The sequence below is a fragment of the Mastacembelus armatus genome, chromosome 11, assembly GCF_900324485.2.
Source record: "Mastacembelus armatus chromosome 11, fMasArm1.2, whole genome shotgun sequence".
Taxonomy (NCBI): domain Eukaryota; kingdom Metazoa; phylum Chordata; class Actinopteri; order Synbranchiformes; family Mastacembelidae; genus Mastacembelus; species Mastacembelus armatus.
Genome location: NC_046643.1, coordinates 17428487 through 17455837, shown reverse-complemented (window position 1 = coordinate 17455837; position 27351 = coordinate 17428487). Strand labels below are relative to the sequence as shown.

Sequence of the window (27351 nt, the reverse complement as noted above, 5' to 3'; positions counted from 1 at the left end):
AGGATGAGGAGCAGCTCTGGACAAGAAGATAAGAAGAGGAGGATGGCAAAGTGCTGAGGGGTTGGGACCAACCCAGGGCACCAACAAGGGAAGGTGAAAGTCTAAACCAAAGCCCTCCCCACCTGTAGTCAACCAATGAGATGTGATTTTTGGCAACCTTATAATGTCATGTTTGTCCTTTGTTCATGTTACGATCCTGCCTCGGACTTCCTGTAAGGGACTTTTATTTTGTAGGACTGAGCAGGATCTAGTTTTTGTTCATGCACGTCACCTTGTTTTGATTAGGCAGTTATTCCCTGCCCTCTCGTTTCTGCTGTGTCTGTTTTTTCCTCGTCCGTAGTGATGGGCAAGTGAAGCCTCATGAAGCACTGAGCCTTTCCTGACAATTGTGCCGAAAAAGATTCAAAGCTTCGAGACTTCGGTGACAGTGACATCTGGTGGACAACTGAAGCAATAGCAACCTCTAAAGAGCACGAATGAAACACTGGCACTGTTTCAATCCCGTGACAGAAATCAAAAGAAGAGTGACACAAGCTCCGAAGCCTCGGTATCATTTGCCCATCACTAATGTTTGGTTAAATTTAAGCTAGCTGAGGTCAGGTCGTTTTAACAAAATACTAATAATATTACTACTAATAATACTAGCTAATACATTTTGTTCAGGACCGGAAAACGTTTGTTTAACTATTAAAACGAAAAGGCTTTGTTTATGTGTCGTTTGCACTTTGTCTATAGATACTATATGTTTAGCTATTCAACATTTAGGCCTTTGGCACATGAGAAAATGTAGCTTATATTTCTAAAGCAGCCTTTCATAAACATTTAGACTGCTGAAACTTTGATTCTAATTCTAAATTTTCCCCTTTTTCCTTATCCTTTTAGACTCTCTCTAAAAGTGCACAACGAGCCATATCTAAATATATCCTATGTTTGCTAAACATGTTTGAAATACAAACAAATGGGATGTAGTTAACAACATACAATTTTGAGGTTAATTTAAGTTTAGACAAAGACCTTACTCTGTACTGTACCTGCGCTAAATAAGCAGTAGTTCAGTGATCTAAAATATAATTATAGCAGATTTGGATTTTAGACTGTTGGTCTGACACAACTGATATGATGTTTTCTGCCATTTTTTATTTATTTTGAGATAGTGTATTACATTATTTTATAAAGTGGTAAATTACTAATAGTTATAGTTGCATCTATAGTATTGCCAACAAGAACAGGATACTTGCATTCAACTTAGAGATTTTATTTGCCATTTCTGACACAGATTACAGTTCAGTATTTCAGCCGATCATGTAAATGATCCTCTTCATACAGTAGCAGTGGCATGAAAATAAATATACATAAAAATACAAAACAGAAGTGTAATGCTTCCAAATATGGAAGAAAATTATCTAGAACTGTGCGTTGCCTTATTTTTTACAATTGTTTTCAGCAGGCTTGAAAATACGTTTTCTGTAGCCTATGCAATGGTCCAAAACAATGTCATGAGCAATCTCTGTTTTAGTCATGATCCTCTCTTAACAATGTAATGAATATTAGAGCTGAAATTACAGTTTACACATCTGCCTAAAGAGATAAAGAGATAATTATTCTTTCTTTATTCTGTTGGACTTTCCAGAACAATATTATACAGTAGCTGGTGGTTAAACACTGTTAGGAAAGCCAACAACTGCTTCACCCAGTGGTTCTTTGTCAACTTACATAAGCACTTTTTAAATACAGATTTTCTAGTAAAGGGACCAAGAGGTTTAGGGAAAAGGGATATGTACATACAGTATACATGGATCAGGCCGCCTTGGACAGGCACAAGACATTCACAGTTCTTCTCTACATTATGCATAAATGCAAAAACATTTGCAATCATAGATTCTATAGTTTGTCTGAAGTGTTTGCAATAAAACAGCAATCACTTGAATTTAAGAGAAGCTGAATATACACTATGTGCTATCTGATGTGGGTTTGTTATTGCTGATTGAAGTCCATATCACACTCTTCTGATCAATATGAGAAGTCTGTCATAAACTTTGCAAATAGCAGATATAGATTAACATAGTCACTAGTTGTAGATGAAAAGGAGTTAGAAAAAACAAAAATAAAATATATTGCCATACAGGAAATATATTTTTCTTTTCATATCAAGAAACATTCAAAAATCATAATATATGCAGAACTTTCTTAAACGTAAACAGTGAATGTTTATGGTTATTAAATAAAATATATGTAACATGTTTTCTACACATTACAGTAAAATGTTGATCTTAAGTTTATGAGGACAAACTGGTCAAAAAAGTGTGTGTTAAAATATAGTCTACTTGGTCCAAGTAGTGGACAATATTAAAATGAATTTCACTGTCTAAAGTAAAGATATGAAATAAGTAGAAAGATGCACTGCTGTCTAACCCAAAGTGGCTCATGCTTAAAGCAGTGTTTAACTTTTTTTGACCCTTGTTTCCTCGAGTGCAATTGAGCATTCACATGAAAATAAGACAACAGCTTTAATATATGTTGACATTAAATGAAGGCATCAACCTTAAGTCCAAACAAATGAAATGGTTTTGTGGTGTTTGATAAAGCTGGCTCTTCTTGGCCAGTGCTGCTGTTTACTGTCCGAACTGCCTTCTGAACCTCAGGCACTTCTCTTCATGTCACTTCTCCAGTAGCTATGAGCTCCAGAGCCACCAGATAGTGCTTTATGACCCCAAAGTGCATCCATACTTGGCACACACATATAGTTTTACATGGTTGAGGCAGAACAGTTGGGCCAGTGGTGTTGTAACATGAGAGTCCCCATCAGTACAGAAGTCATGCACTAGTTCCGTCATGATCTGCCCACTGTCATTCATGTTTATTTGTCACTTTGATCCTCTTATCGGGCCTTAGTTGTAACGTCATCCCAGACAGGCTGCTCCACAGTGGTCCCTCTATGAAATTAAGAGTTTCAGTCCAATGTTTTTGTCCTGTTTGTCTTCATTCTCCTGACAGGAGTGATGCAGGCGTTCACATGAAGGAGTGGCCTGCTGGAGGCGCATAAGAGAAGCCTGGGAAGGCTCCAGCTGCTTCCTTGATGCTGCTGGTCACAGTCAGGGTGTCAGTGCAAAGGGAGGACGACACTGGCAGGTGGGTGAACTCAGGGTCAAAGTGTCGGAGGTCTGTGGGACCAGTCTGTGAAACCAAGCAGACGGGAAGATTAGATGTGTAGTCATTAAACACTAACAGATTTTTTTATTGTTAAGAAGCATATTAGTGTATTTTGGTAACTGATCCATTATTTACACCATTTAACAAGCAAACTGAAAATGTCTGGGATTTGGCCTGACATTTGAAGATGTCATCGTGCACTCTGAGAGCTTGTAAAAGGCATTTTTTTAGTATTAGCTGACATTTTATAAACCAAATAATAAATTAGTTAATTCTGAGATTAATCAATGAATTTAGCAATACTAAAAATACTGTTATTTGAAGCCCTAGGTGATTGCAAATGTAGTAGCTTATGTTGTTGAGTGGTTTTGGTTTGACAAAATAAACAATTTAAAGACATCAGATGTGCATTGTTCACTCTTTCCTGATGCAGACAAAATAACTGATAATGAAAATTATTATTAGAATTGTAGTCTGAACCTACCACTGAGGGAATAAATGGGGGTGTGATCCTCTTGGCCATCAGGTCATCCCAGTTAATTGGAGAGAAGAAGGAATGGAACTTGAGTTCAAGCTGGAAGGAAGAAGTGCAAGATGAGCACACTAATGACAAACAATCCTTACTAATCTCTCACAGTTGTGTACTGGAATGAAGGATTATGTGTGTGCACTTACAAAGTCATCCTTTCCTCCCAGCCTCTTGGTGCGGTCCTTCTGTAGGAGTCCCTCCAGCAGTTCTCTGCCTGCATTTGACACATTGGGCTTGAGCACAGGAGCTTTGTGCAGGATGTTGTTGTACATCTCAGCTGTATTGCGACTGTAGAATGGAGGCTGTGAAAGAAAAGGAACAGATTGAGTTTGTTTGGTATATAAACACAGGAGTTCCATTACATAAAGTCACAAATTACACTTACAAGTCCATAGAGCATCTCGTAGAGCACTGATCCCAGGCACCACCAGTCAACAGTGCGGTCGTAAGCCTGCTTCTGGAGAACCTCAGGGGCCAAGTACTATGAGGAAATCCACAAGAATAAGTCAACCCATGTCTGACAGTTTACCTTTGTCCTCAGTGGTGTTTCTGCAGAAATATTAGGATGTCTAAAAGTTGTAGAGCTTAGGTTTGTACCTCAGGTGTTCCACAGAAGGTTGTTGTGGTACCATTGGGCTCAAGGCCTTCTTTGCAGAGGCCAAAGTCTGTCAGGACGATATGGCCCTGTGAGTCTAGCAGGATGTTCTCAGGCTTCAGGTCCCTGTAAAGGATGATAAAAAGAAAGGATTATTCAAAATGCATCAAGGTGAATATTGTGTGCCCACATGTTTTTCCCAATTATGTCCACTAGGGGGAGCTGTAGCACCATCCATTACCTGTACACAATGTGCAGCGAGTGAAGGTAGCCAAGCGCACTTGCAATTTCAGCAGCGTAGAACCTGGCTCTGGGCTCCAGGAAGATTCTCTCTCTTTGGAGATGGTAGAACAACTGGAGAAAAAAACCCCACACATATCTGTTAACATCCTAACCTGATACATATTGTGAAGTTATGAGCTGATTGAGCTCTGGGGATTATTTCTGGGTGTTGTGAGGTTTTAAACATACCTCTCCACCATTAACATAGTCCAGCACAAAGTACAGCTTGTCAGTAGTCTGGAAGGAGTAGTGCAGTCCCACAAGGAAAGGATGCTTGATGTTCTTCATCAACACACTGCGCTCAGCCATGATATGTTTTTGCTGGGGTGGGGGGGTCAAAAGATAAATTATGCTCTCTATTCATCATATAAGTATTTGACATTACATGACAGAAGGGAATTACACTTGGTTCATGCATGATTAATACTGATGTCTGGAGTTTAATTTTAGTTGAAGGTGCTTACCTCTTTCTTCTTCAAGATGATTTTCTTCTGCAGCACTTTAACAGCATAGTATTTGGTGGACTCTTTGTGTCGAGCCAGCAGAACCTGTAATACATCAAACATTTGCATCAGTGATGAGAACTGTGATAAATATTAGCAGACGAGAGGCTGGTTATAAAAAAGTTGGACAGAAAGATAGACTGACCTTTCCAAAGCTGCCTTTGCCGATAATTTTGAGGTAGTCAAAATCAGAGGGTTTAATCCTAATGTGGAGAAACAGACCAAAATTTAGGATTTTTGCTCTGTATTTCAGCAAAGTTGTTGTAGTTTGCATTGTAAAAATAGAAAGAGATGATATAAGTCTACTTACTGAGTGTCCTCGGCCAATGAACTTCGTGAATTTAGGCACATCTGGAATATATGAAATGGGGGAATATATAAACACATAGCTATAATTTGGACAAGAAAATGCACCAGACAATGAAAACCTTGTGCTTACCGGACTTTCAGGAAGTTGGTCATTTTCAGCTTCCTCATTTTGATTCTCATCAATCTTCAAGAAGTTGTTAACTTCAACACTGAAAAAAGAGTTATAGGATGGATTTTAAAATCATTTATTACTTTTTTTTTACAGTATAACTCAGTGTTACGTTTCTTAAGATTTCATGACTCGGTATTGATGATTACAAATTTAAAATTTTCTTAATGGGATCTATAGCTGGATGAGTTCTCCTCATCTTGGCACGTACATGATCATTGTAAACTTCCAGACAGGTCAGTTTTAGGACAGTCTCATCAGTGTGTAACTGCCTAACCTGTCCCAGAAAGACAGAAAGTCCTAAAGCACCTGGCCAATTACAAGACGGTTCATACTGCACTGCAGAATTCAGTGGTCCATCTTAGACACGCTTTTCCTCCGGCAGTAACTCGAGGGGGCAGATGCATTGCCCGGGTAATTTTCCACAGCACCAGGTCCTGACCTGGAGGGCATGGCCCGGGAGTTCAGGATAGTGGGATGGCCAGAGCCATGTATCATGTAATAATTGAATTACTGCTTTATCCTCGTCTAGGGGACAGAGGGGATTTGTGGAAAGGTGATTAGGCAGTAGAGGACTTGTCATGAAAGGACTATACTTAACCCTGGCTTCTTGGACCCAGATTATGGTTTTCACAGAATGTCCTGCCAAATTCAAGTGGCTGATTGGATTGGCACTGAGCACACTGATCATGAATGGGCTAATGATCAGACATAAATACTACAGCCAGGAAGTGCCTGACACCCAGAGATGTTCATTGTGCCTCATTTAAGGGCCAAATTTCCATCCCAGTCTATTTTACATAACAAAATATTGATAATTGAAATACTCACTGTTGGCAGATATGTGGAGTAGACACCAGCTTCTGGATGAAGTCATTCAGCCCCATTTTTCTCTCCTTGATGAAAGCTGCAAATGGAGACAGAGGGGAGCCATTTACGTCAGAGGGGATAGCAGGGCAAACACAGCATCACATACGTGGTTTCATTCATCACACATGATACAAAGATGTTTGTCTCCCAATGGAGAGGAACACAGAGATAGACCTGTAATCCACAGTTAGAGTTCCAGATATGTTGTTATTGGGTAGATTTGTGTGTTGCTCATAGACCCTCTAATGCAGCGGGCTTAAGGGTTATGCAACCACTTGGGTCATTCATTCAGATACCATCAGTGATGGCCAACAGGATTTTTCATCCTAGAGTCTTATTGCAACGCTTTGATTTTTTTTTTTAAGTATATTTTCTCTCAGTAACTTTTAATTCTAAGCAATTTATTTGTTTTTTTTATGTCTGTGAAAGCAGAACTGAAAAGCACAGCAAAGCATGTGTTTGACTCATCAATAAATACATATCAAAGTATTAATATTGCATTTATATTTTCAATAGCTTTGGTGAGGAATATGAACAGTGATGTTTTTGTCATTTTTATCGCTCACCGGTGAGAACGGCAACAATCCCCCTCATCTTACAGTAAGTCAGGTCGCATCCAGCTTCAGTCACAGCCATATTGTGCGCAAAACGAATATCCAGGATGAACACAAACAGAAAAAAAACAATAATTCCTCTGTGGTCCTCTTCTAACCTTTAACTTATCGACGTGTCCCGTTTAACGAGCAGAGCTGCACCGACCACGCTCCGCTCTCAAGTGCCGCTGAACACCGAACGAGCCAGCCAGCCTATTTATACGGAACACGTGGTACCGGATGAGGCCACACCTCTTTTTCCGTCACCCTCTGTAACCACGGTAACTACATGGACGTGTGACGTCACGGGATTCCGCTGCAGCCCATATTCTGCCTTCGTGGGGAGGGGGGGGGGGATCACCACAGAGGAGGAGGATGAAGATGAAGAGGCGGAAGTGTGAGGTAGCCTCCTCACACTCCCACCACCACCACCTCCTCATTTTCTCGGAATGGAAAACTCCATCTGACTGTAATGAGTGTGCGTACAAAGGGTTTACAGTACGCAATAACTGAAAACAAAAACAAAATGAACAAAAAAAAAAAAAATCTGCAGACACATGAGCAGAGCTGATACTCTCTTTCTGCTTTCATGGTTGCATGAAGAGCCAGCATGGAAAAGAGTTTTATTTTGAAAAGATGTGGATAAATGTCTCATGGTTGCTTCATCTCTGCATCTGCCTGCAAAAGCTGCAATCTGCGATCTCAATAACCTACACAAAGGTTGATGATAAGGTCAAGGTTGTGAAGGTGACTTGCCATGGCAGAGTTACATAAATTCAAAGAAATTAGAAATGCTCATCCAGGCTGAGGCTGTGATCAGTCCAGCTGTCAGTGATGTGGTCCACTAACCCTGTAAGTTACATAACTGTGCCATAATGCAGATAGCTATACTGCCTGAGGAGGAGAGTGAACCACATTGAAAATTTTCCAGTGAGTGTTAGTGATTTACCAGCAGAGGCACTTTAAGGTCTGTTAACTGAAGAGCTGCTTGATCACTCATAGGGCACTTATGGCTTTTAGAGAGTGTTTTATCCATGGGATGACAAAAACATGTCTATTTTAATGCTGCATAAGTACATCTGCTCAAAGAATACACTAAGTATTTTAATCTCATGCTACTTTACCCTTTTATTCTGCTATTTATTAGTGAAATGTTGTATTTAACCAAAGAAATGTATGTGATAGCTGTAGTTTCTATATATTTTATAGAAAAAAGGATTTAGATTATATGTATGTAATGCTTACTTAGTGCTGAAACAATGGGTCGATTTATCGGTGACCAGACATTCTGTTTCCAGCTACTCAGATTTGAATATTTTTGGGTTTTGGACCCCTCAGACTTTTTGCTCTCACAGTGACAAAAAATGTGATTAAATGTAGTGCTTTAATTTTGAAAGTACTTCGAAATGATGCTTCATCTAAGTGGACATCCTTAGACGTCATGTTCTATCTGGCCAACAGTGTAAAACCCAAAGATATTACGTTTTTCCTATTTGAGAAGCTGGACCAGCATTTCTTTGGTTGATTTCTGGTTTTCAAAATCAAGCTTCCTCTTGTTGGTTTTTCCAGGATTGCCTAATTTTCTGTCGAGCAACAGATCAATAAATTGACTGATCACTACAGGTTTCACTCAGTAAAGGTCTGGGTGCTGTTTTCATAGACATCTATTTTGGTTCTTAGTTATTCATGTCAGCGGGGAACTCCTGAGTTTTATCCTCTGCGAATGACTGATTTTAAAGGAAGTGAGATTTCACAGGGCCAGTAGTTCTTGTGGTGGGGAAAGAGGAACGTAAGTGCCTTATCTGTGAAGTAGGCCCTAACAAAAACTAGCTATCTAGCTAGCTATCATCATACTGTGGAAGGTTTCTTGTGCAAACGCATAGAGATCGGTTTCAGTTTTGTTGAGAAAGACACCAGATCTGATTATATAGCACTGATACCTCAGGTCAGCCTTTGCCCTTACGTCATGAAGTGTGTCATTGTCAGCTCTCGTACCTTGAACAATGTTTTTTCTGTCTTTTGTTTGCATTCTTTCCGTTGTGATGGAACCAATAGTCAGGTGGCAAAGCACAGCTGGTTAAAGTCGTACTTCTGTTTTTGAAAATGAAACATTTTTCTGGGTTAAACAAGTGACGCATAGATCACAAAGTGTTAGGGGAATCTCACATTCACATTTCTCTGGTAACTCTTAGGGTGAGTGTTGAACCACCAGTTCAAACTTATATTTAATCAGAGGATCATTGAGTAGATCCCTGAAATTGAACTGAACGTGAATTAGGATGTGGTCTCTGTGCCAGCTCTGTTGTGTCACTTGACGGTGTAATCAGGTTTTATTTAGCACCTGTACAAAAGCTGTCCTGATTTCCACCACTCTGTTCAGTCATGCTATTGACGCTGAGCCGACAAGCAATGCTTCTTCTCACTGACAAGTAGTTGTGTGAGTCACCTGCCAGCAGATCCAGTAAAAGCCTTTTTAACTCTCACGGGCGGCCATCGATCATAACTCCCCAGTCTTGGTACAGTACCACTTGATGCGTGAGGCTCTCTTGGGCTGCACATTTCTGCATGTGTTGCATTGAAAATTAACCCCGGTTTGTGCTTCTCATGTATGTAGTGTGAAAATGAAAGCACACTTGACATTTTAAACAGATTTAAGAATGTTCTGTGGTTCACAGCGGTTGTTTAGCTAAGTAGTTTAATATGAACAAAATGAAATGTGGTCGTTTAATATTTGAGGTTTTAATCCCCTTTAACAACATTTGCCAGTTAAACATCTTGACTCCATAGAGTAGGTGAATCTGTGGGCAAGTTGAGGGGGGTTGCAATTAGTTTAGTCATGCCTGTAATGACAGAGAGGACTGAACAGACATTTTAGAAAGAAGAGATTACAGCCATGAGGTTAGAAACATGACACTAGTAGACAGTGCTGATGAATTTTGCTTGTGAGTTGAAACCAGGCTAAGTTCATAACTTTTCATGGGAGATGTGGTTTTTTGTATGTTGAATAAGTAACTGTAAGCTGTCTGTTGCATTATATAGATGATTTTAACATGGTTCTTTTAAATATGCCCTTACATCTGCTTGCAACTAATTTATTGTTATAAACCATTTATTGAACATACTGTATATAGACTGTTTATATTGCTAGCTAATGGGTTATCAGTACCATAACAAGTGTTAATCAGCTGGAATGTTTCAGATATTTCCTCAACATTTTTCCCCCAAAATCAGATGCTTGAATCAAATGAAGTGAAAATACATAGACTAAGCAGCTCAAACTGGGGCTAATTTAAAAACTAGATTGATATCTGCTCGCAGTTTGTCTCCAGTGAAGTGGGTAGGAGGCAGCCTGAGGCGGATGAATGAGTCATACGGGCAAAGAGGATCTGAGCAACCAGCTGTAGGGCTGGCAGGACGCTGGTGGTTAATGATGATGGAGGATCCCTATTTACGATGTGGGTCTTGTTGACCAGCTCTGAGGAGTGTTCATGGCATTGCGTGTGTTCACACCTGCACCATCATGCCAAATTCATCACCCATGGCTTAAGAACAGACCTCTGCTAAAATCTCATCTCCCTCCAGTTCCTGTTTTCGGTATGAGCTTGTAGTCTGCATCATTCTGTCACTTACTCTCGGCACTTAGCATTAGTCATACAGACAACTGCAGAGAAACAGACCGGAGGTGGCGGTCCAGTCAGGCAGCGTCGCAGTGCAGCCTCAGGTCTCAGTGAGTGGGAGCATATTTTGGCTCCTGAAATCACAGTTAGAATGACACTGTTTTCCTCCTGAATCCCCAGGCAAGAGATGAGATGTGTTCTTTATTTTTTCCATTCTCCACGGATGATTAAGTGGCTGCTCATGTGTCTGCTTCATCTGATAGCAAAGAGGAAATCAATTTTTGTTTTCTCCATGTGATGCCTCAAACCCACAGCTTATTCCATATTGCTTTAATTTGCTGTTAATTTGCTGCAAAGTAAATGGGGTTGATCCTGTCTGTTTAGAAGTGCAGAACCTCTAAGTGTGACTGCTATTCCTGCAATAATTACTATCATGGTGATAGGTTTTTCTCGTTATGTATTCGGGTATCACTACCAGTCTAATGTCTGTTTGCTCAGCTAGAAGTGATTCCACCACTGTATTCTGTCTATGGAGCACACACAGGAAACCTCATGTGCCTTACTGAACTACTATTTTCATTCATGTGCCAGACTCTCATTCAGTAACTGCAGCTGCTATTTTGGCTAAACATCAAGAGTTAGTGGACAGTGTTGACTGCTGCTGGTGTATGAAGTTCCCTTTTCTCTTTCATGGCCTTGCATTGGGAAAATGTGAAATTTCTACATAGCAACAAGCCTCTGGACCTAGAAAAAACACGTAGTACACTGTGGCGTATGAAATGAGCCTGCCGAATGATCGTCACTCAGCTCCTAGAAGCAGACAGGCTAGCTGAAATAAAGGTAACTCACAAGCAAAGCCACCACTAAATAATTGATTTGATCCAGTTTGTGGTCTGTTGAGTGTTAATAGTCTTTCAAATCCATTGTAAACCTCAAGAGGTCCATTATCACTCTGAGATATTCTTTAATCGAGGGCGACAGCAGGAAAACAACACTGACGCGTTACTGATGTGACAAAGAGCTGCGTTATATTACCAATTTGAACCCTGTCAACAACTAGTAAACACAACATGTGGATGAAGTCATATGTGGCATGTTTGTGTGACTGCGTGGCATGTTGTCACTTGAATTGGTCTTTGTGGTTATTTTAGAAGAAAAACAGCCACCATGTTTCTTCTTATGAGAGCAGTAAATGGTGCATTTATTCAGTAATCTCTCGTTTACTTAAAATCTCATACAACCACTCAGAGTAATTTTGATCTACCTCCACTCCTGAGCCCCCTAATCCAAACACATACTGAGCCTTTCAAGACTACTGGCTAGGTTAGCACAAAAAATGTAAACAGAAGGAAATGGCCTGGTGCTCAAAAACAGGATATAATGGGATTAGTTAGTGGGGGTTTAGAAGACCAATGGTTTTTTTTTTTTTTTTAACATTTGGACAGGACCAGGCTACCTGTTTCCTCTGTTCATTTTCATGCTAAGCTAATCATTCACCTCCAGTTGGTAGCTTCATATTGAGCAAACAAATGAGAGTGCCATTGATAATCTCATGTATCTCTCAGTAAGAAAGCAAATAGGAATATCTCTCAGAATGTAAAACACTTCCTTTAACACATAGGTGCTATCAGAAAATGGAAATTTGCTTTTCAAATATCTTGTTCTAGCTCTGCCTTTCCAGCTACGTTTGTGAGACCAAAACTGCTTTTCAGGCTAACACCTAACAGCAGAGTTGTCCGACCCTTTCAGTCCTGGTTACAATGTCGAGGCATGGGAGTACCTTTTATCCTCTCAGGTGACAAATGAGATGAGGAGCAGTGGCACTGCAGGGAGGAGATGAGAGGCTCTGGGCTGGACATTACAAAATTAACCACACAATGGTAGAACAGAGAGGAGTGCTAGACAATGCCTTTCAATACAGTCATGTAGTTGCTTGTGTAACAATAAAAAATCTATGTAGAAACAATGACGTCAAAGCAAAAAAGGGAACGTAAAAAGGAGGAGAGGACTGGACAGTTTATAAACACTCATAGCAGTCGTAGATGGGAATTTTAACCTGCACGAGAGGGAAAGTTGCACATCTAATGTGCATCTGCCTCTGCTGTGCTGCTGAGACATGCTGCTGTACATTATCCCCAAGAAAATCTCATAAGACAGACGATCAATTAAAGGAGTGCTTACCTATGAAGGATTTCTTGCCGGTCTTCATGTCCTCCTAAGTGCGTGATTATATTTGCTATTGGGCACAGAGTCTGTGATGAATGAACGTCTGTCGCTGCAGAGCGTTCAGGTGATAGAGGACATGAGAAAGACGTATCTCGCCTGTAAATATGTCTCCCTCTTCCTTTTCCTCTGTCTTCACTGCAGCTCTGGTCGGAAAAGTCTTTGATTTACAGGCAAATAACTTTCCCTGCTGCACTTCTCTCTTCCCTCTGCCTCTGCTGTTTCTTCCTCTTACTGCACTGAGACCAAATAGCTGAAACCACAGATCTGTGACGCACCTGCTTCTCCTCCTCTGTACACCCCACACCCCACCACCTCCACCCTCATTGGTTCTTTTATTTACCTGGAGAGGCTCAAACAAAACAAAAGCAGGTGTCTGGTTACAGCTCCCGTGAGTGTTGGGAATCCTGGTGGAGGGGAAACCAGTTTCCATGACATGGAAACCACCTGAGGAATACTGTGACCAGAGAGAGGTGTTTAAAATCTACTTTTAATTGGCCACAGCGGCAGAGGTGATATGTTCACTGCTCATGAACCTTCTCTACCTCCTTCTACTGTCTCTGAGGGCTTCTGAGGGTAAAATTATGTGGTTAGTCACACTGACAGCTATGATTGCTTTGTTAGTGGTCTGCCTCAGGCTGTAGGCATTCAGATACAATGAGTGAGGTCTGTGTGGTTGACGTACAGGAACATTATTGACGACTAACGTTGTTTGTCACACAAAGGTGCTGTTTTGAATTGTAATTTTGCTTGGAAGCTGGACAAGTGCACTATAATCATACTATGTTTAACTGACATAGATTATAGGATGTGCCAAATCAAGAACAAAGGTTGTAGACAAAGCATAAAGGCAAAGTATCACATGCAGTACAGTACAATGAGGAGAAATTGGAGGAAATCTTAGCATTAGAAAGACTTTTGAAGGTTTTAGGCCATCACAGACCTCCACAGCAGCTTCCAGCTTCCTGTCTTTTGATTCTACAAACCTCTTAAATGCTGCCGAAAGGATAAAATATCACTTTCCAAAAAATATATTCTCACAGTTTTGATGATGGTGGCACAAAGTGATGTCTCAAAATCTCCTATACATGTCCAATAGGATTGAGATCTTTTGAAAACTACAGCATATGATCCATATGATCATTTTCACACTTATCAAAGCATCAAGCGTCATTTATTCAGGGATCCTCTTTAATTTGTCACCTGTCTCTACAAAGCCCTTTGAGACAAAAAGCTTTGAGAGATAAGAGCTGCAGGTGCCCTTTGATATCAGCTCACACCCGCACTGCAAACCTGAGACTCCAAGATGAGTGATGTTGTCACAAAAATGAGGGCTTAAGATTTGACTTATAGTATAGTCAACCTTTCCTGCACAGTTCAGTCTGATTTAATTTTACGACTCTCAACTGGGAGGTTTTCCAATGTCAATTCTTGTTTTATACCTTTTCTGAAAAATAACAGCAGGATGTGACAAAGGTTAATGACAGTAAAATGTCTGATAAAATGCTGTATAATCAAAAAACATTGTGGACAGTTGTTAGCATGCTAGCCATGCAAGCTCCCACAGCTCGTTACCCTAGTCTTGTTTTTTTTCCCCTCTCTGCTGCGTTTAGCCACATATTATGAGTACTGTATATGTCTACAGATGGATTTCAGTCTGACTTTAGACCCAATTGCTGAGATTTAATCTGATGGAGACTTGAGAGCAGAAACATTCAAATCGCACATTTTGATTTGTTAACATAAATAATCCAAATAAATAAGGCAGGTCTTGCACGGCCACACACCTCAGATATTTGATATTAGTCCTGTGGATTATAGGGACTTGCTTTCTACCATATTAACAATGTGTAGATGCCATTTTATTTCAATAGAACTCAGCTTTGCTTATGAATGAATTATATTTTCATGTGTTGTTCTATTGGGAGCTGTGTTTTCTGCAAAGGACAATAAAGGACATGTTCAGTCCTACAAGACACACTTACAATTATGTGAAACTTGACTTAGACTTTCCCCAGGAGACTTGCAAATGAGAATATGTTCAGCGATAAGCAGCAGCACCTGCTGTGACCTCTAACTACTAAAACTTAGGTTTCTGTTTAGAGGCGTCAGTTGATTGACTTTGACATAAAATCCTCATGGATGTCAAAATGTGAAGTGTGTTGTAATCCCCACAGTCAGGAGGTGGGAGTGCGATTTCTGTGAGAAACAATATCTGCATTGTTGAATTAAAAAAGTCCAAGTTGACATGCATATTCATGATGTGAGACATTTTACTGCTTGTTCATTCTGCCTTTACTGAATCAAAATCTTCTGATGAACAGATTCCTGCTTTGTTGCTGAAATCCAGTTCTCCAGGAAACAAACTAACAGGAGCCAACACAAGAGGAAAAAAAGTTTTCAATGAGTCATCTAACACTTGTGTCTTTACTGAAGAATACTTTTTCAGCCTGCTCATCAGCTTCAACAACACTGCATGACATAGTTCACAGTGAAAGCAAAAACAAAATGCAGGCTGATGTCATGTAAGTGTGTTTCATGATGAGGCCAGTGCACAGGAATAATCTGTGGCACACTACATGGACAGATTTACATGTAATTTAAATTAGGGCAGAGTCCCAACAGGGCAAGTATGAGCAGGATATGAGGTGACGCGAGGAGCGATGCAGTAACAGGCCGATATGTTGATTCAGCCACGTGGTTGTTTGTCACCGTCCATCTTTGGTTTGATTATTGAGGAGCTGAGCTGACGAAGAAATGAAGCAAGTAATGAGCTGTTGTCCTGTTACACACAAACATGAAAATGAGATTTTTCTTGTTGCTGGACTCAAACATCACATTAGCTGTGATCTACTGAAAAGAAAGCAGTTTTCTCATTAACATTAAAAATGTATGGGTATGTAAATGTATGATTAAATAATAGAACTGGTTATTGTCCAATAATAATAATAATACTACAATGGGTGGTTGACTAAGTGAATGGGGCAACAATTTATGGAAAACATTGGTTTGGATTCTTGCTAAGAGTTGGATGAGAAGGTTAGGAATGATCTCTTGGCTTTTGGTAGATATGAAATGGGAGCCAGTATAAGTTTAGATCCATCCAATGACTGGAGAAACAGCTCATATGCTTCTGTCTGAAAATGAAAAAAATAACCTATTAGCACATTTAAAAAAGTCTTTTTTTTCTTATCTTGAATCAAGCGTCTGAAGCCAAAAGGTGTGTCATGCTGTGGAGACTTTAAATCTTCCTGTGGGAGATTTGTAGTTTTGGACTATAAAAATAAATTTGTGAAATTTTGTGGATTTACCACTTACTCAAAAGATAATCAATGAAAGTAACACAGGCAGTTTAATTCAATAAAATATTGCCCATCTGAACCCGTGATGAAACCAAATACAATAGAGTTGCTTTCTTATCGCCCTTTTGAAAATAGCTGGTTGGTTTTAAATTGTTCTTCAGTTTCAAATACCAAAGTGGGAAGTTTCCCGTCAGGGGTAGGACTGTTTGTGTTTGTAATCCAAAGCCAATCCCAAAACTCTCACTCTGAAAACAAAGGAACTTAACATTTATTGTATGTTCTCATTCGTTCCCTGCTTCAGCCTATTCATGACGACTAATGGGAGAAGAAATAACATGTGAGCAGGCTGCCAAGAGGAGGTGTAGGATTGAGATCACTCTGTCTGTACAGTAGGTCACCCTTGGAACAGCCTTGGCTCATTCTGTGCTATCTTTAACCTGATTAGCAGTAGGTCAGCAGGCATGTTGGAGAAAGATCTGTCAGGTGCATGTGTGTGTGTCAGCTCAGCTCTTTCACTGTAAAAGCCAAAGAAAGCTGGTGGCCTGTTGCTGCACTGTATGATGAGCCACAGATAACAGAAATAACAATTTTAGGGATGTCAAAGAGAAACCTGAGGTCAGTCTCTGAGGTGAGGGTGGATTTAAAGGCATGCTCTGTAGACATGGAAGAGCTTATCACTCTGACATATAAATAGAAACAAGCTGGGCTACTTTAGTCTTCCTAAGACCCGTGTGATCCTAAATGTCAAATGTTGAGTCACACTTTACAGCGAAGGAGAAGGAGATAGAAAAGCCCCTAAAAACTCTGAGTTTTTACTCGTTAGTTTTTCTTTTTGATGGTGTTTTATAGCTAAACAAAATCAACTTCCCTTTTTCAGTGGAAACACGTTTGATATTAGGAAAAACGTGTAAATGATAAAATTATGGATGATTACATTTAGCTTTCTGGTACTGTGCATGCTGACTCACTGTCACTCATCAGGATGCTTGAATTAAACAGAGCCATCTTTATTGTTATTAGCAACACAGGACTAACACCTTTACTACTGTGATAAGTCAGACTGTTTGCTGTGAAAAGGACAATACACAAAGGCTCGACAGATAGTCAAACTGGTTAAACTGGTTAAAACCTCCCAGAGATCCTCAGATCTGTACATTTCTGTTTGCAGTAGAGAAAAGTCAATTTTTATAATGAATGTTATGGTTGAAACTCTTACAGACTATGCTGAATGTAAGATACATTTAAAACTACACTTGTGATAATAAGGTTTTAGTAAGTATTGTCAGTCTGAGGTGTCAGTACTGCTCTTGCAACTGGTCTGACATCCGTGGTTCCAAGATGATGAATCATTTTGGTGATCCTCTGCTTTTTCCTCTAGCGCCACCACCAGGTTGACATGTGTGGCCTTATGTTAAATGCCTCAGCAACTATTGGCTGGAAGGCCATAAACTTTGTAGTGCTTCATGCTTGTCCACTCGACATGCGTGTAAGATAAACATGCTGGTCGGTTCCCAGGGTGAAAGGTGATGGTAGATTTACCAGCAGACATGTTTTCTCGTAACATCACTTTCAGTTATCAACACTGCTTCACTCACAAACAGACCCTCAGAGACACTTGATAGACACTCAGAAGAGGTCGAGATAAGTGATAACCACAAATGCTTTGGTGACTTTACAGCTCTCTGGAAACTATTTACATATCTTCACAGTACAGAGACCTGAGTTACTAAAAAGAAATAGCTGTTGAATGATCCTCTGATGAAACCTGGATGTTATTAAAAAAAAAAAAATCAGGTTGAAGTTGAGTTTATAGCGAACTGACGCACGATGAATGTACTGAAGGATGAAGAGAGAAAACTTAGGTGCTGTTAAAATGTGACAGTTTAATTTCTGTCAGTAATGAGGACACAGCACTTTGCTTGGACTATAGTAGGGCATCCGGCCAGTCTACCCCAAGGACAGAGCAGGATGGAAAATATACAGAAATAGCCCACTCATCCCCACTCGCTTGTATGTAATTCTCAGAAGTCCCCTGCCACATTTTTACAGGTCAGAATAAACAGAGACACATATTACATCACACTAAAAAATCATATCATTAACGTCACCATTTCCCATGGACGATCAGCTAAAAATGCCGATATCCTGATGGCACTTATTGAGGCCGTGTGTGTGCACGCATTCATACATTTATAATTCTGTGTGTGTACTTCTTCATGTGTGCAGTGCTGCAGACGACTGAGCAGGGTGCATTTAAATGGCATAAATGTTTTTGTGCTGGGTTATACAACACCTCTCATAGTCTTACCTAACTACTGCAGCAAAGAGATGTGGTGGGATACAGGGAAGTGTGTTTGCAAAATGAAGGTCTCATAGTTGCATGACATTTAAAAAAAAAAAACACAAAAATGAACATTTCATTAACTCGATTAAAAATATTTTAGTCTGAATATTATTCATATTTGAATATTTTAAATAACAGCCGCAAAAAATAACTAACAGCTTCATTCAATGAACTGGCAATATAACAGGTAACTAACACATTGTTTAGCCAGTGTTTTGTGTTAATGAGTGCGCTGGTATGTGGCAGGAATGTAAGCATGTCCGTGTGTGTTTGTATTTACAGTAGCTGAGTGTATATGGGTGTGTACTCAAGACCTTTAATACAGGTGAGTCACAGCTTTTCCTGGGCAGCTGTTATTTTTAACAGTTTCTTTAGATACAGACAGATCAGCTATATGCTGTATGTAGGAAGGTTGTTCTTTATCATCACCGCACACTCCTCTGATCTGCCTCTGTGCTCTTCATACACTCAGGTCACTTCTGCTGCAGTCCTGAGCTCTGCCTAACACAGCAGAGCCTGTTCATGCCTTTTTGATAAAGCATAGAAAAATATAAACATCCTGTATAAAACCAAACCTTTGAGTTTTGGATGGTATGAAAATAATGTTCATAGATCGAACAATAACTTGCTTGTTTCACAGTATATTCTTAGGTTAACTTAACTTAGGGCTGTGTGGTGAAATGAAAAATGTGCACTTTCATTTCCCATTGTATTGAAATAGGCTAACAGTCAAAAACACCAACACGTTCAGTTTATTGTCATCCAACATTTGGCATTTTCTTGAAAAATTACTGAACTACTAATGCAGTAATTGTTGCAGCACTCAATGATAGTAACATATGAATAATGAAGCCAATAAGAATGGAAGAGTGGAGGGATCCATTTTTCAGCAGCACTTATAATCATTTATCTTTCTGGCAACATTGGGCTGAAGGCTTTCGTGTTTTTACATAAGAGTACTGAATGAGCATTCCAGGTCTTCAGCCTTTAATTTGATGGATGCATGGCACACTCAGCCAACAGGAAGTAGAAACAATGCTGCCAAGAATCAATGCTGGGCCTGCTGTGCTGCATCACCCTGCAGAGCATTTTAATCCAGATGTCCACTGGGCAGGGGATAGATTAGCTGACATCATTGCCGAAGAGGACGATTACGTCAACCCGAGCTGTTACTTGAATATTAACGAGCCTGTGTGCAGTGACGGAGTTTGCAGGGAAAAGCTCTGGAGATTAGACGCAGGGAGCAGGTGCAGGCCCGAAGCAGCTAGTGGTGAAGACGAATCACTGCACATTTCCCAAACAACACGATGGGAACATTTACGTAATGTGAGTGTGAGCATAGACACACTTATATACAAACAATACACTACAATTTGTGATCTACACTATGTCCAGCCAGATCCAATAAATTTTATTGATAATCGATCGTAAATTCTGGACAACTGCTTTTAATATCCCCAAAAGATGGTTAGAATATATAAGTCATGCAGGCTGTACAGTTTATAGATTTGTTTAGGTTTTAATACCCGTTTTTAACTTAGCTGTGGCAAATGGAAACAGAATTGATGCCCATATGTTTTGACTGGGTTCCTCTCGTCCAGTGCAGAAATTCATTATTCATTATGTAATATCCAGGGAGGAGAGTGTCCAACGAAAGAAGCTGGCGGGGGAGATGGGCTCTGACCTGCAGGTGCAGCCTCTGTGGTAGGGCTGCCCCTTTTTGGCTGCCTGACACTGCATTTCAGTTTAGCACCATATACTGAAACACACATTAAAATGCATACACCTCATGCAGAGATGAGCAGAGAAAATCAGCAAAAAAAAAAACAAAGTCTCAAGCTTCACATGTGACTCAGAGTCAATTTAGTTCTTTTTTAGCTAAATCCCTGTGGGTGGAGGCTCTGCTTCAGGCTATGTAGTGTATCCTTTAGCTAAATTTTACTTTTTGGGTCATCTGCACTATTTATCCTTCTTAGAAGGTGGCAGTTCCCAACCTTTTTGGCGTGTAACCTCTCCAGAAGAAATAAATTTTGTCCAAAATGTAGATTTTCTCTTAAACCTTTAGTGAGGATTTGGCCCAAAAATAAATCAATACTCAAAGAGCACAGGAAAATGTGTTGGTGGTTACCTTGAACTTATAAAGTAATGATAAATATGAAAAATGCTTCTCATCATTTGGAGAGGAGCTGGTCAGCACCAGTGTCACTGTAAATACAGTCATAAAGAAAACAGTTAAAAGAAAATCTGTTCAGCTCTGCCTGGTTACCTGTGCTCAGAAAATAGGCTGCATAAAGCGATCAAAGATCTGAGGGTACTTGACATTTTAAAAGGCTTACATAAATAAGGGCTGAATTTGCTTTTGAAAAGATGTTTGAGAAAAGCAACAATTACAAAATCTGGTCTTATGAATTAGTCACCTCCATTATTTTCTTTGCAAGTGCTTGGAGAGAAGTAGAACCTGTGCTGATGAATGAATATGAATATGAAGTCTCATGACTCATGGTGGTTGGTGATGTACATAGAATCTGTTAAATAACAGATAATAAAATAATATGCACTAATCTGAAGTGTGTCAGTCTGCACAACCTTTAGTTATAGCAGAGTGTTCTTACACTTGCTGTTGTTTTACTGTTGTCCTTGCATATATAATCAATTTCAGTTTTCCACTGCTACCATTAGGGATCAAAATGGAAATGGGTCTTTACCCACATAGTGTGTGCGTATGCAAATGCAAACTGTCGTAGTGTGACAGTCGTCCTTCAAGATAAACCAGGTGAAGCACTTTCTATTATTAATGTGGGGAAAACTGCTCAGCTGCCTGGACCTGACACTGACTGTATCAGTGTTTCTCTGACCTCTCTGAGTGCATGTGAAACCACACAGTCTGTCTCGTGGTGCTACAAAGGAAGCATGTGCCATCACATTACTACTCCACAGCCCTGATGACATTGCATATTCTTGCATTTTCCATCATGTCAAGGCTGCAGAATAGACCTGTTTTTTTTTTTTTTATATCTATCATCATTTAAATCATGTGACAGGATGTGAAGGCTTCCTGGATACATCACAAATAAACACTCTGTTTAGAAAGTGACGTTCAGTCACATGTTCACAAGTGCCCAGAGGATAAACACTGAGCTCTTTAGAAAATATTCAGGGAATTCTAAGAATTCGTGGCAGGAAAATTAAGTCAGACAGAGGTAAAGTAAATATAAGCTGACTCAACACTGCAGTTGCTGGACGTAGTATCAACAAGCAAACCAGGTTAACCTGCTGTGGTATGCAAAACAGTGTGATTCTCTGGGTTCTCAGCTGCTGAAATGTACGTAGTTTCTTCATAGGAAAATGATATATATATTAATCTATATAAAAAGCCTATAGCGTGCTGAGTGTATAAATCATACAGGCTCTAGCTGAGCAGGACCAGCTGTGAGTCTTAATCTACTTTACATTTGTATTTTACACATTAAGTTGACTGTGAATCGGGCTGCGTCCCTTTGTGTGTCACATCTTAATATCTGACTACTTTCAGCTTTATTGTTCCTGTGAGTGCGTTGTCTTACAGGCAGACAAAACATAAAACACATATATTCTTACATGGATATATATATATATTTTTTTTTTTTGCATAATTGGGACACTTTATTTAAATGGGAGGGTTTTTTTTTTCTTTGTTCGGCCATACCCCTTACAAATGAATGATAAGGATAATATTTGTGACATGACCCCTTGATTTCATAAATAATATGTAACCCAGTTATGACTGTTACAAACACCTGCACAGATGTTTGATCTTTTTGCTGTGCTGACGTTTGTCTCCTGTCTCTTTGAAAACCTGAATTTCAAAGTCCTGACTGGCGGGGACTCTTTCACTGCTGACCAAATGATCAAATCCTTCCGCATGAGTTATTCACATTACATCGTGGAGCTGCAGTATTTTACTTCTTACGTGTATCTGAGCAAGTATGTCAACAATTTGGCTAATTAGCATTTGGTGACGGAGTACCAAAGATATGTTGCTGATGTGAAAGGTTCTGACTGTTGAGAGAAGAAAGACAAAAAGTAAATCTGTGCTACTGAAATTTATGCTAATTTTCTGGACTCTTTTCAAATCCTTTCACTTTATTTAAGTGGAAAATTTAGAGAGGAAACATCTCTCTGAAAACATCTGAAACAAGCCCAGACACCAACATGCTTTTTTGTGACCGGGTCACATGCAAAAAAGCTTGTGAGCTGCTTTAATCTTTAACAATATGTTGTACTGTAATTTAAAAGGTCATCATTGGTTTTTTAATGAAACAAAAAATTCTGTGACGTTAATAGCAGCTATAGCAACCAGATAAATCTTATGGAGGAATACAGGATGTAGAGTCAAAGAATAAAGATGATGCTCTTTGATTAAAGGCGTCCGAATGGCAGTGAGGTCATGGGGTTACTGTTTATGAGCATACATTTTATTGTCTATGTCCTTTTCTTTGACATCACTTTTGGCTTTGCCAGAGCAGGACCCAAATTGTGCAACCTAGGGCAGGCTCTCTGCCAGCTGGTCTGGCTCAGTCAGCTGTGGGTATTTCACCCAAAGATGTGTAAACTAGAGATTAATAATGCTATAATGTGGAGCGGCTGTGGCAAAGTCCGATAGCTGGTGGCTTTTTTTTTTTTTCTCTGCACTCTCGTTAAGAGGCTTCAAGGTCAGGGCGTCTGCATTAATAGGCTCCTGTTTCCTTTCTCCACACATTAAGACAACATTCTTTGACTTAGGTTTCCAGTTCACATTAAGAAATACCTTGTTTCCAAAACATTAAGTGGTTTAGTTTAATGCCTCCTGCCCACTTGCTCTCTGTTTATGATTAACTCTGTTGATTAGAGTCGGAAATAGGAACCTGCTGTATCTGTAGTGATGTGTTTGAAATGAAGTGTGGAGAGAAATGAATGCAGTAAACTAAAAAAGCCAAACCTGTACATAGTCAGTGACAAAACAGCTTGATGTTCCAAGATGATGCAGCTCAACCATCTTAACCCATTAACCCATACTGCTGCATTGTACTGGCTGTCCTGATTACTTTTTGTAGGTTTGCTCCTGGGTCTAATGTTTCAGTCACTCTTCGTCTGCTAAAGACCGCTGACGTCATTCGGCTTGATTGCCAGTCTTTCTCTTACATAAACCCACAAAGGTGCAGCAGAGAAAAATAAATCCTTATAAAAGATGAAAGCTCTCTAGTTTCTTTCAGCTGAGTTGATGGATGCCTGGCTGCTTGTACACTTGACCTCAGATGCTGGCGTCAGTGGACCTGAGGAGCCACAGTCAATGAATGAATTGGCTTTTACTTTTACGTAACCTCTGGTGGTTTTGTATTCTTTACATCTTTGTGATGGTCTGTAATGCTCTTTTATTCTTTTAACAAAGTGAAATCAGACCATGGGTGGTGCTGTCCTGCTCAGTTTCAGGGTTGCATAAGAGAATACCCTGGTCTGTATCTGGGTTAATGTAGCTGCTGCATGACTGAAGGAATATAAAGTCTGACAGAAAGAGAAGTGATGACCTTATACTGTATATCCAGGGTGCACATCAGAGATCTGATTTTGTAATAGCAAGAGTCTTTAACCTGAAACTATGACCTTAATGTTGACCTAATATGAAAACACAAGTTTACTGAGAGTAGTAAAAGAATCAATTAGTTGTACAAAAGAAAATGATCTGATCAGTTATGGATAAAATCTTAAATACTAAGATTTTCTCTTTATAAAACCTTGGCCTCAGTCCACTTCTTCATCACTCTTCTGGTCTTAATCCCACAGGGAGTCTTTAATGGACGTTTTTACCAGGAGATTAACACTAAGACTCTGCTTTCATGAAGCTGGATTTTTTATTTTCTGACCTTGTTTTTTAACAGATGCCATGAAACACCAGATGGACAATTGGAAAAAAAAAAAAAAAAACATGTAGGCTGTCAAAGTCAGATACAGATACAACCATTACATGCAGATAGCAGCAATGGTGACTTCTTCAAAACTTGTATTTCATTATCTTCATCTTTTTGACTCAGTGACGCTGATCAAAGAGTTTAAAGAAAAGCACAGCTGTCACTGATGTATTGTCCTATATATGGTTATTGTGAAAATGTCCTGCAGCATCATATTATTTTAAGGCCATTTCACCTACTCATTTTCTAAATTTGAATAATATGAAAAGGTATTTTTAAGTATTTACATGTATATTGCATTACTGTTCAGATTTGACATTTCCAATGTGTGTTTTTGCATCTTTCAGAGTCACAGCAGGATGTTGTCCAGCAGCACACAGGAGCGATCACCATGGATCGACTGTACACCATCAACCATCCTCACCTCCAACACACTCACTCAGGTCAGTTTCACCTTGATTACACTTTGAGGGGCTGTTTGTGCTGTGAGTAATAAGGTGTAAAAGTTTTTGCACCAATCTTTTCCACATGTGATTGTAAATTGCAGTAACCTTGGAAACGAGCTGATTGATCCGGTCACTTGAGGGAGGTGTGATGCCCGTCAGCCTCAGTGTGGATGTACTCTGAGAGGTGAGAGATGTGATTTACTTCAGCTGTACAGCTCATGGATTCAAGCTTAGCACAATGCTCCTGCCTCTTATTTCTCTTAGTGAGGGATGACAGTCATTTACCAACACAGACATGACGGGTCAGTGAGGGGTGAAGGCTCAATTTAAGCTGCTTTTCAGTGACATCCCAAATTCAGCTGTGAAGTGGAAGGAGATACACTTGGCTAAAATCATTTTATTGAGCTTTCAACCTGTCATAACTATAATTCATGGTTCTGATTTATATCTTTTTCAAGGCTGTACACAGAGAGGGAGAGAGGAATGTAGAAAATCAACCCAGCATCCAAGAAATATAAAAGCTGAGACCTTGACTGTTTCATTCATCAGTATTTTTAAAGCCTGACTGTAGCCCGGTCACTGAATAGGATTTTCACGCAGCCAACTGTATTTAGGTCCTGATGTATTAAACTTAAACACTGAACCAAATCCTTAGGAATGTCAGATTTAACACTAACGAACTGTAAAAGAACGAAAATAGCCAGCAGTATGAAAGAGAAACCTCGTCCGAAGGCAACCACGGATCTAAACATTCAAATTTGTGTCCGATACAACGTCATGCCCCTGGTATGCAACCCAGCTGACGTTGTGGAAAAATGGAGAAAAGGGATTGATCTTTTATTATTTATGTGGTTTGTGTAATCTTGGCCAATAAAAAACATTCCAAGTTCATTGCATTACTCCTGGCCTTGCTTGATGCCGTGCATGTCTGGTGTTTGTGGCCCTGTGGTTGCCAGTTTGACGGAATCCAGATACAGAAATTCAAAGACTGCATGTGTTGCAGAATTACTTGATTAAATCTTTCCAATTTGGGTGTAATTTGTCCTAAGTGAAGGCTGGAGAGAGCCACTGTGGAGTGACTACCTGGCATCTCACGACCGTCTCCTCTGCTGCTCATGTTCCTTCTTATGCAACAGCTCCAGCAGAGTAATTGAATCATCTGTGTATGCTTTTGTGGGCTCAAAGCCAAGACATGATTTCCAGTACTAAGTGTCTGCTAAGTGTTGGGTCGTCTTTCCATAACCACCATCTTTTCTATTGATGCGCAACTGATTGTTCTGTGTTTGGTGCAGGAACAAATGGCACATTTTTCACAATTTGTTTACAAGATGTGGTGAAGTGTTAACAGGAAGTCTTGGATATTTTCTTACAAGGTCACAGTGGAGCAGGTGAACACAAAAGCTGGTGGCTCTGGCTCTTTGAAAAAACATTCTCCCCATAACCACAGCGTTTATGATGTGTGCCTTTTTAAATTCTGACAATATTGATGCTTAAAGATACGTATGTTGCTTCTTCATTAATGTATTTTGGATGGATTTATACTTAATGCAAAAGGAGGACATCCTGGTGAGTTAAAGTGGTTAAACAAGCAAAAATGACTGAATAGATGATTTTTTGCAGTGTTTGTGTTTGTCCGTGAAGGTGAACACTTAATGTAGGCAGTTCACCTCAGTCCAATTCAAAGATTTAACTGAGAATAGAGAATAGAAAATTGGGGCTGACCTTGAGGTTGTTTACAGAATAGGGTGAATAGTTTGCTGTGGATCATCACAAGGATGAAGGAGAATAAAAATGGCAACAGCTTCGTGTGAAGACGAGAGGTTGACGAGTTAATCATCCTGCTATCATGCAAACAATATTATGTAACTTCGTGTTCGTGTTTGTCCTTCACTGTTGGTTAAATGCTCACAGAGGGCACTGGGTCATTGAGGCTACAGAAAAGGCACTAGGGAAAAGTTTACAGTTGAATTTTTATTGATTATTGGGACACAACAGAAAGTCTTGCCTTCTCCCTCTTTGTTCATCTCACTCATGGAAAAATGTCATTGTTTTATGCTGAGAAAGTGCTATTGCAACTCCCTCTGTTTCCCCAGAGCCCAGGGATTCCTGAGATAAGGCAGTTATTCTTCTGAACAATGCCAAGCTTGTCCAGGCATCTTCTGGGCCCCACGCTGTTTGTTTGGCCACTGAAGGAGGAATTTTCCACTTCGTGCCTTCCCTGGAGAGAGCAGCTTTCTTCTTCTCTTGTTTTATAGACACAGGTGGAAGTGGGTCACTACAGTGCGTGTGACAGTGTTTTCATCGAGAAAATATTGATGCATCTGTGAGAGGATGTTAACGTGCACTTTGTGGGTTTGTTTCCTCAAACAGTGCTTGACTGCAGATGAGTGGTTTTATTTAGGTTAAGATGTTGTACTGATTCAGCTGTGTGCATCCAAAATGTGTCACTGCCTACTGGTTCTGACTCAAAATCATGACTAAAAACAGGGACAATG

At 39.8% G+C, this 27351-nt stretch overlaps 1 protein-coding gene and 1 long non-coding RNA gene across 3 annotated transcripts; one reads left to right on the top strand and one right to left on the bottom strand.

Moving 5' to 3' along the window:
• Nucleotides 1-1239: 1239 nt before the first annotated feature.
• LOC113126381 (serine/threonine-protein kinase Sgk1) lies at nucleotides 1240-13062 on the bottom strand. 2 transcript variants are annotated; one of them, XM_026300366.2, is made up of 13 exons: nucleotides 12799-13062; nucleotides 6369-6444; nucleotides 5499-5577; nucleotides 5370-5410; nucleotides 5205-5262; nucleotides 5021-5104; nucleotides 4746-4877; nucleotides 4516-4628; nucleotides 4277-4400; nucleotides 4065-4160; nucleotides 3826-3981; nucleotides 3635-3724; nucleotides 1240-3174 (listed from the first exon to the last, which is right to left on the bottom strand). In XM_026300366.2, exons 1-13 carry the CDS (start codon nucleotides 12824-12826, stop codon nucleotides 3010-3012), a joined length of 1242 nt encoding a protein of 413 aa, XP_026156151.1. In that variant the 5' UTR covers nucleotides 12827-13062; the 3' UTR covers nucleotides 1240-3009. The 2 variants fall into 2 exon arrangements, with proteins under 2 accessions (XP_026156151.1, XP_026156150.1); XM_026300365.1 differs by lacking the exon at nucleotides 12799-13062 and adding an exon at nucleotides 6974-7179.
• On the top strand, nucleotides 3006-27351 carry LOC113126382 (uncharacterized). Its single transcript, XR_004463167.1, has 5 exons — nucleotides 3006-3129; nucleotides 16444-16531; nucleotides 24758-24853; nucleotides 24958-25040; nucleotides 26950-27351. It is a non-coding gene; the product is annotated as an uncharacterized LOC113126382 (long non-coding RNA).

Coding starts and splice junctions, on each gene's coding strand:
- LOC113126381 (XM_026300365.1), bottom strand. CDS start 7,043: ATGGCTGTGACTGAAGCTGGATGCGACCTGACTTACTGTAAGATGAGG. Junction 5,578..6,368: donor ACTCCACATATCTGCCAACA/GTGAGTATTTCA, acceptor CTCTTTTTTCAG/TGTTGAAGTTAACAACTTCT. Junction 3,725..3,825: donor TGGGAGGAAAGGATGACTTT/GTAAGTGCACAC, acceptor TCTTCCTTCCAG/CTTGAACTCAAGTTCCATTC.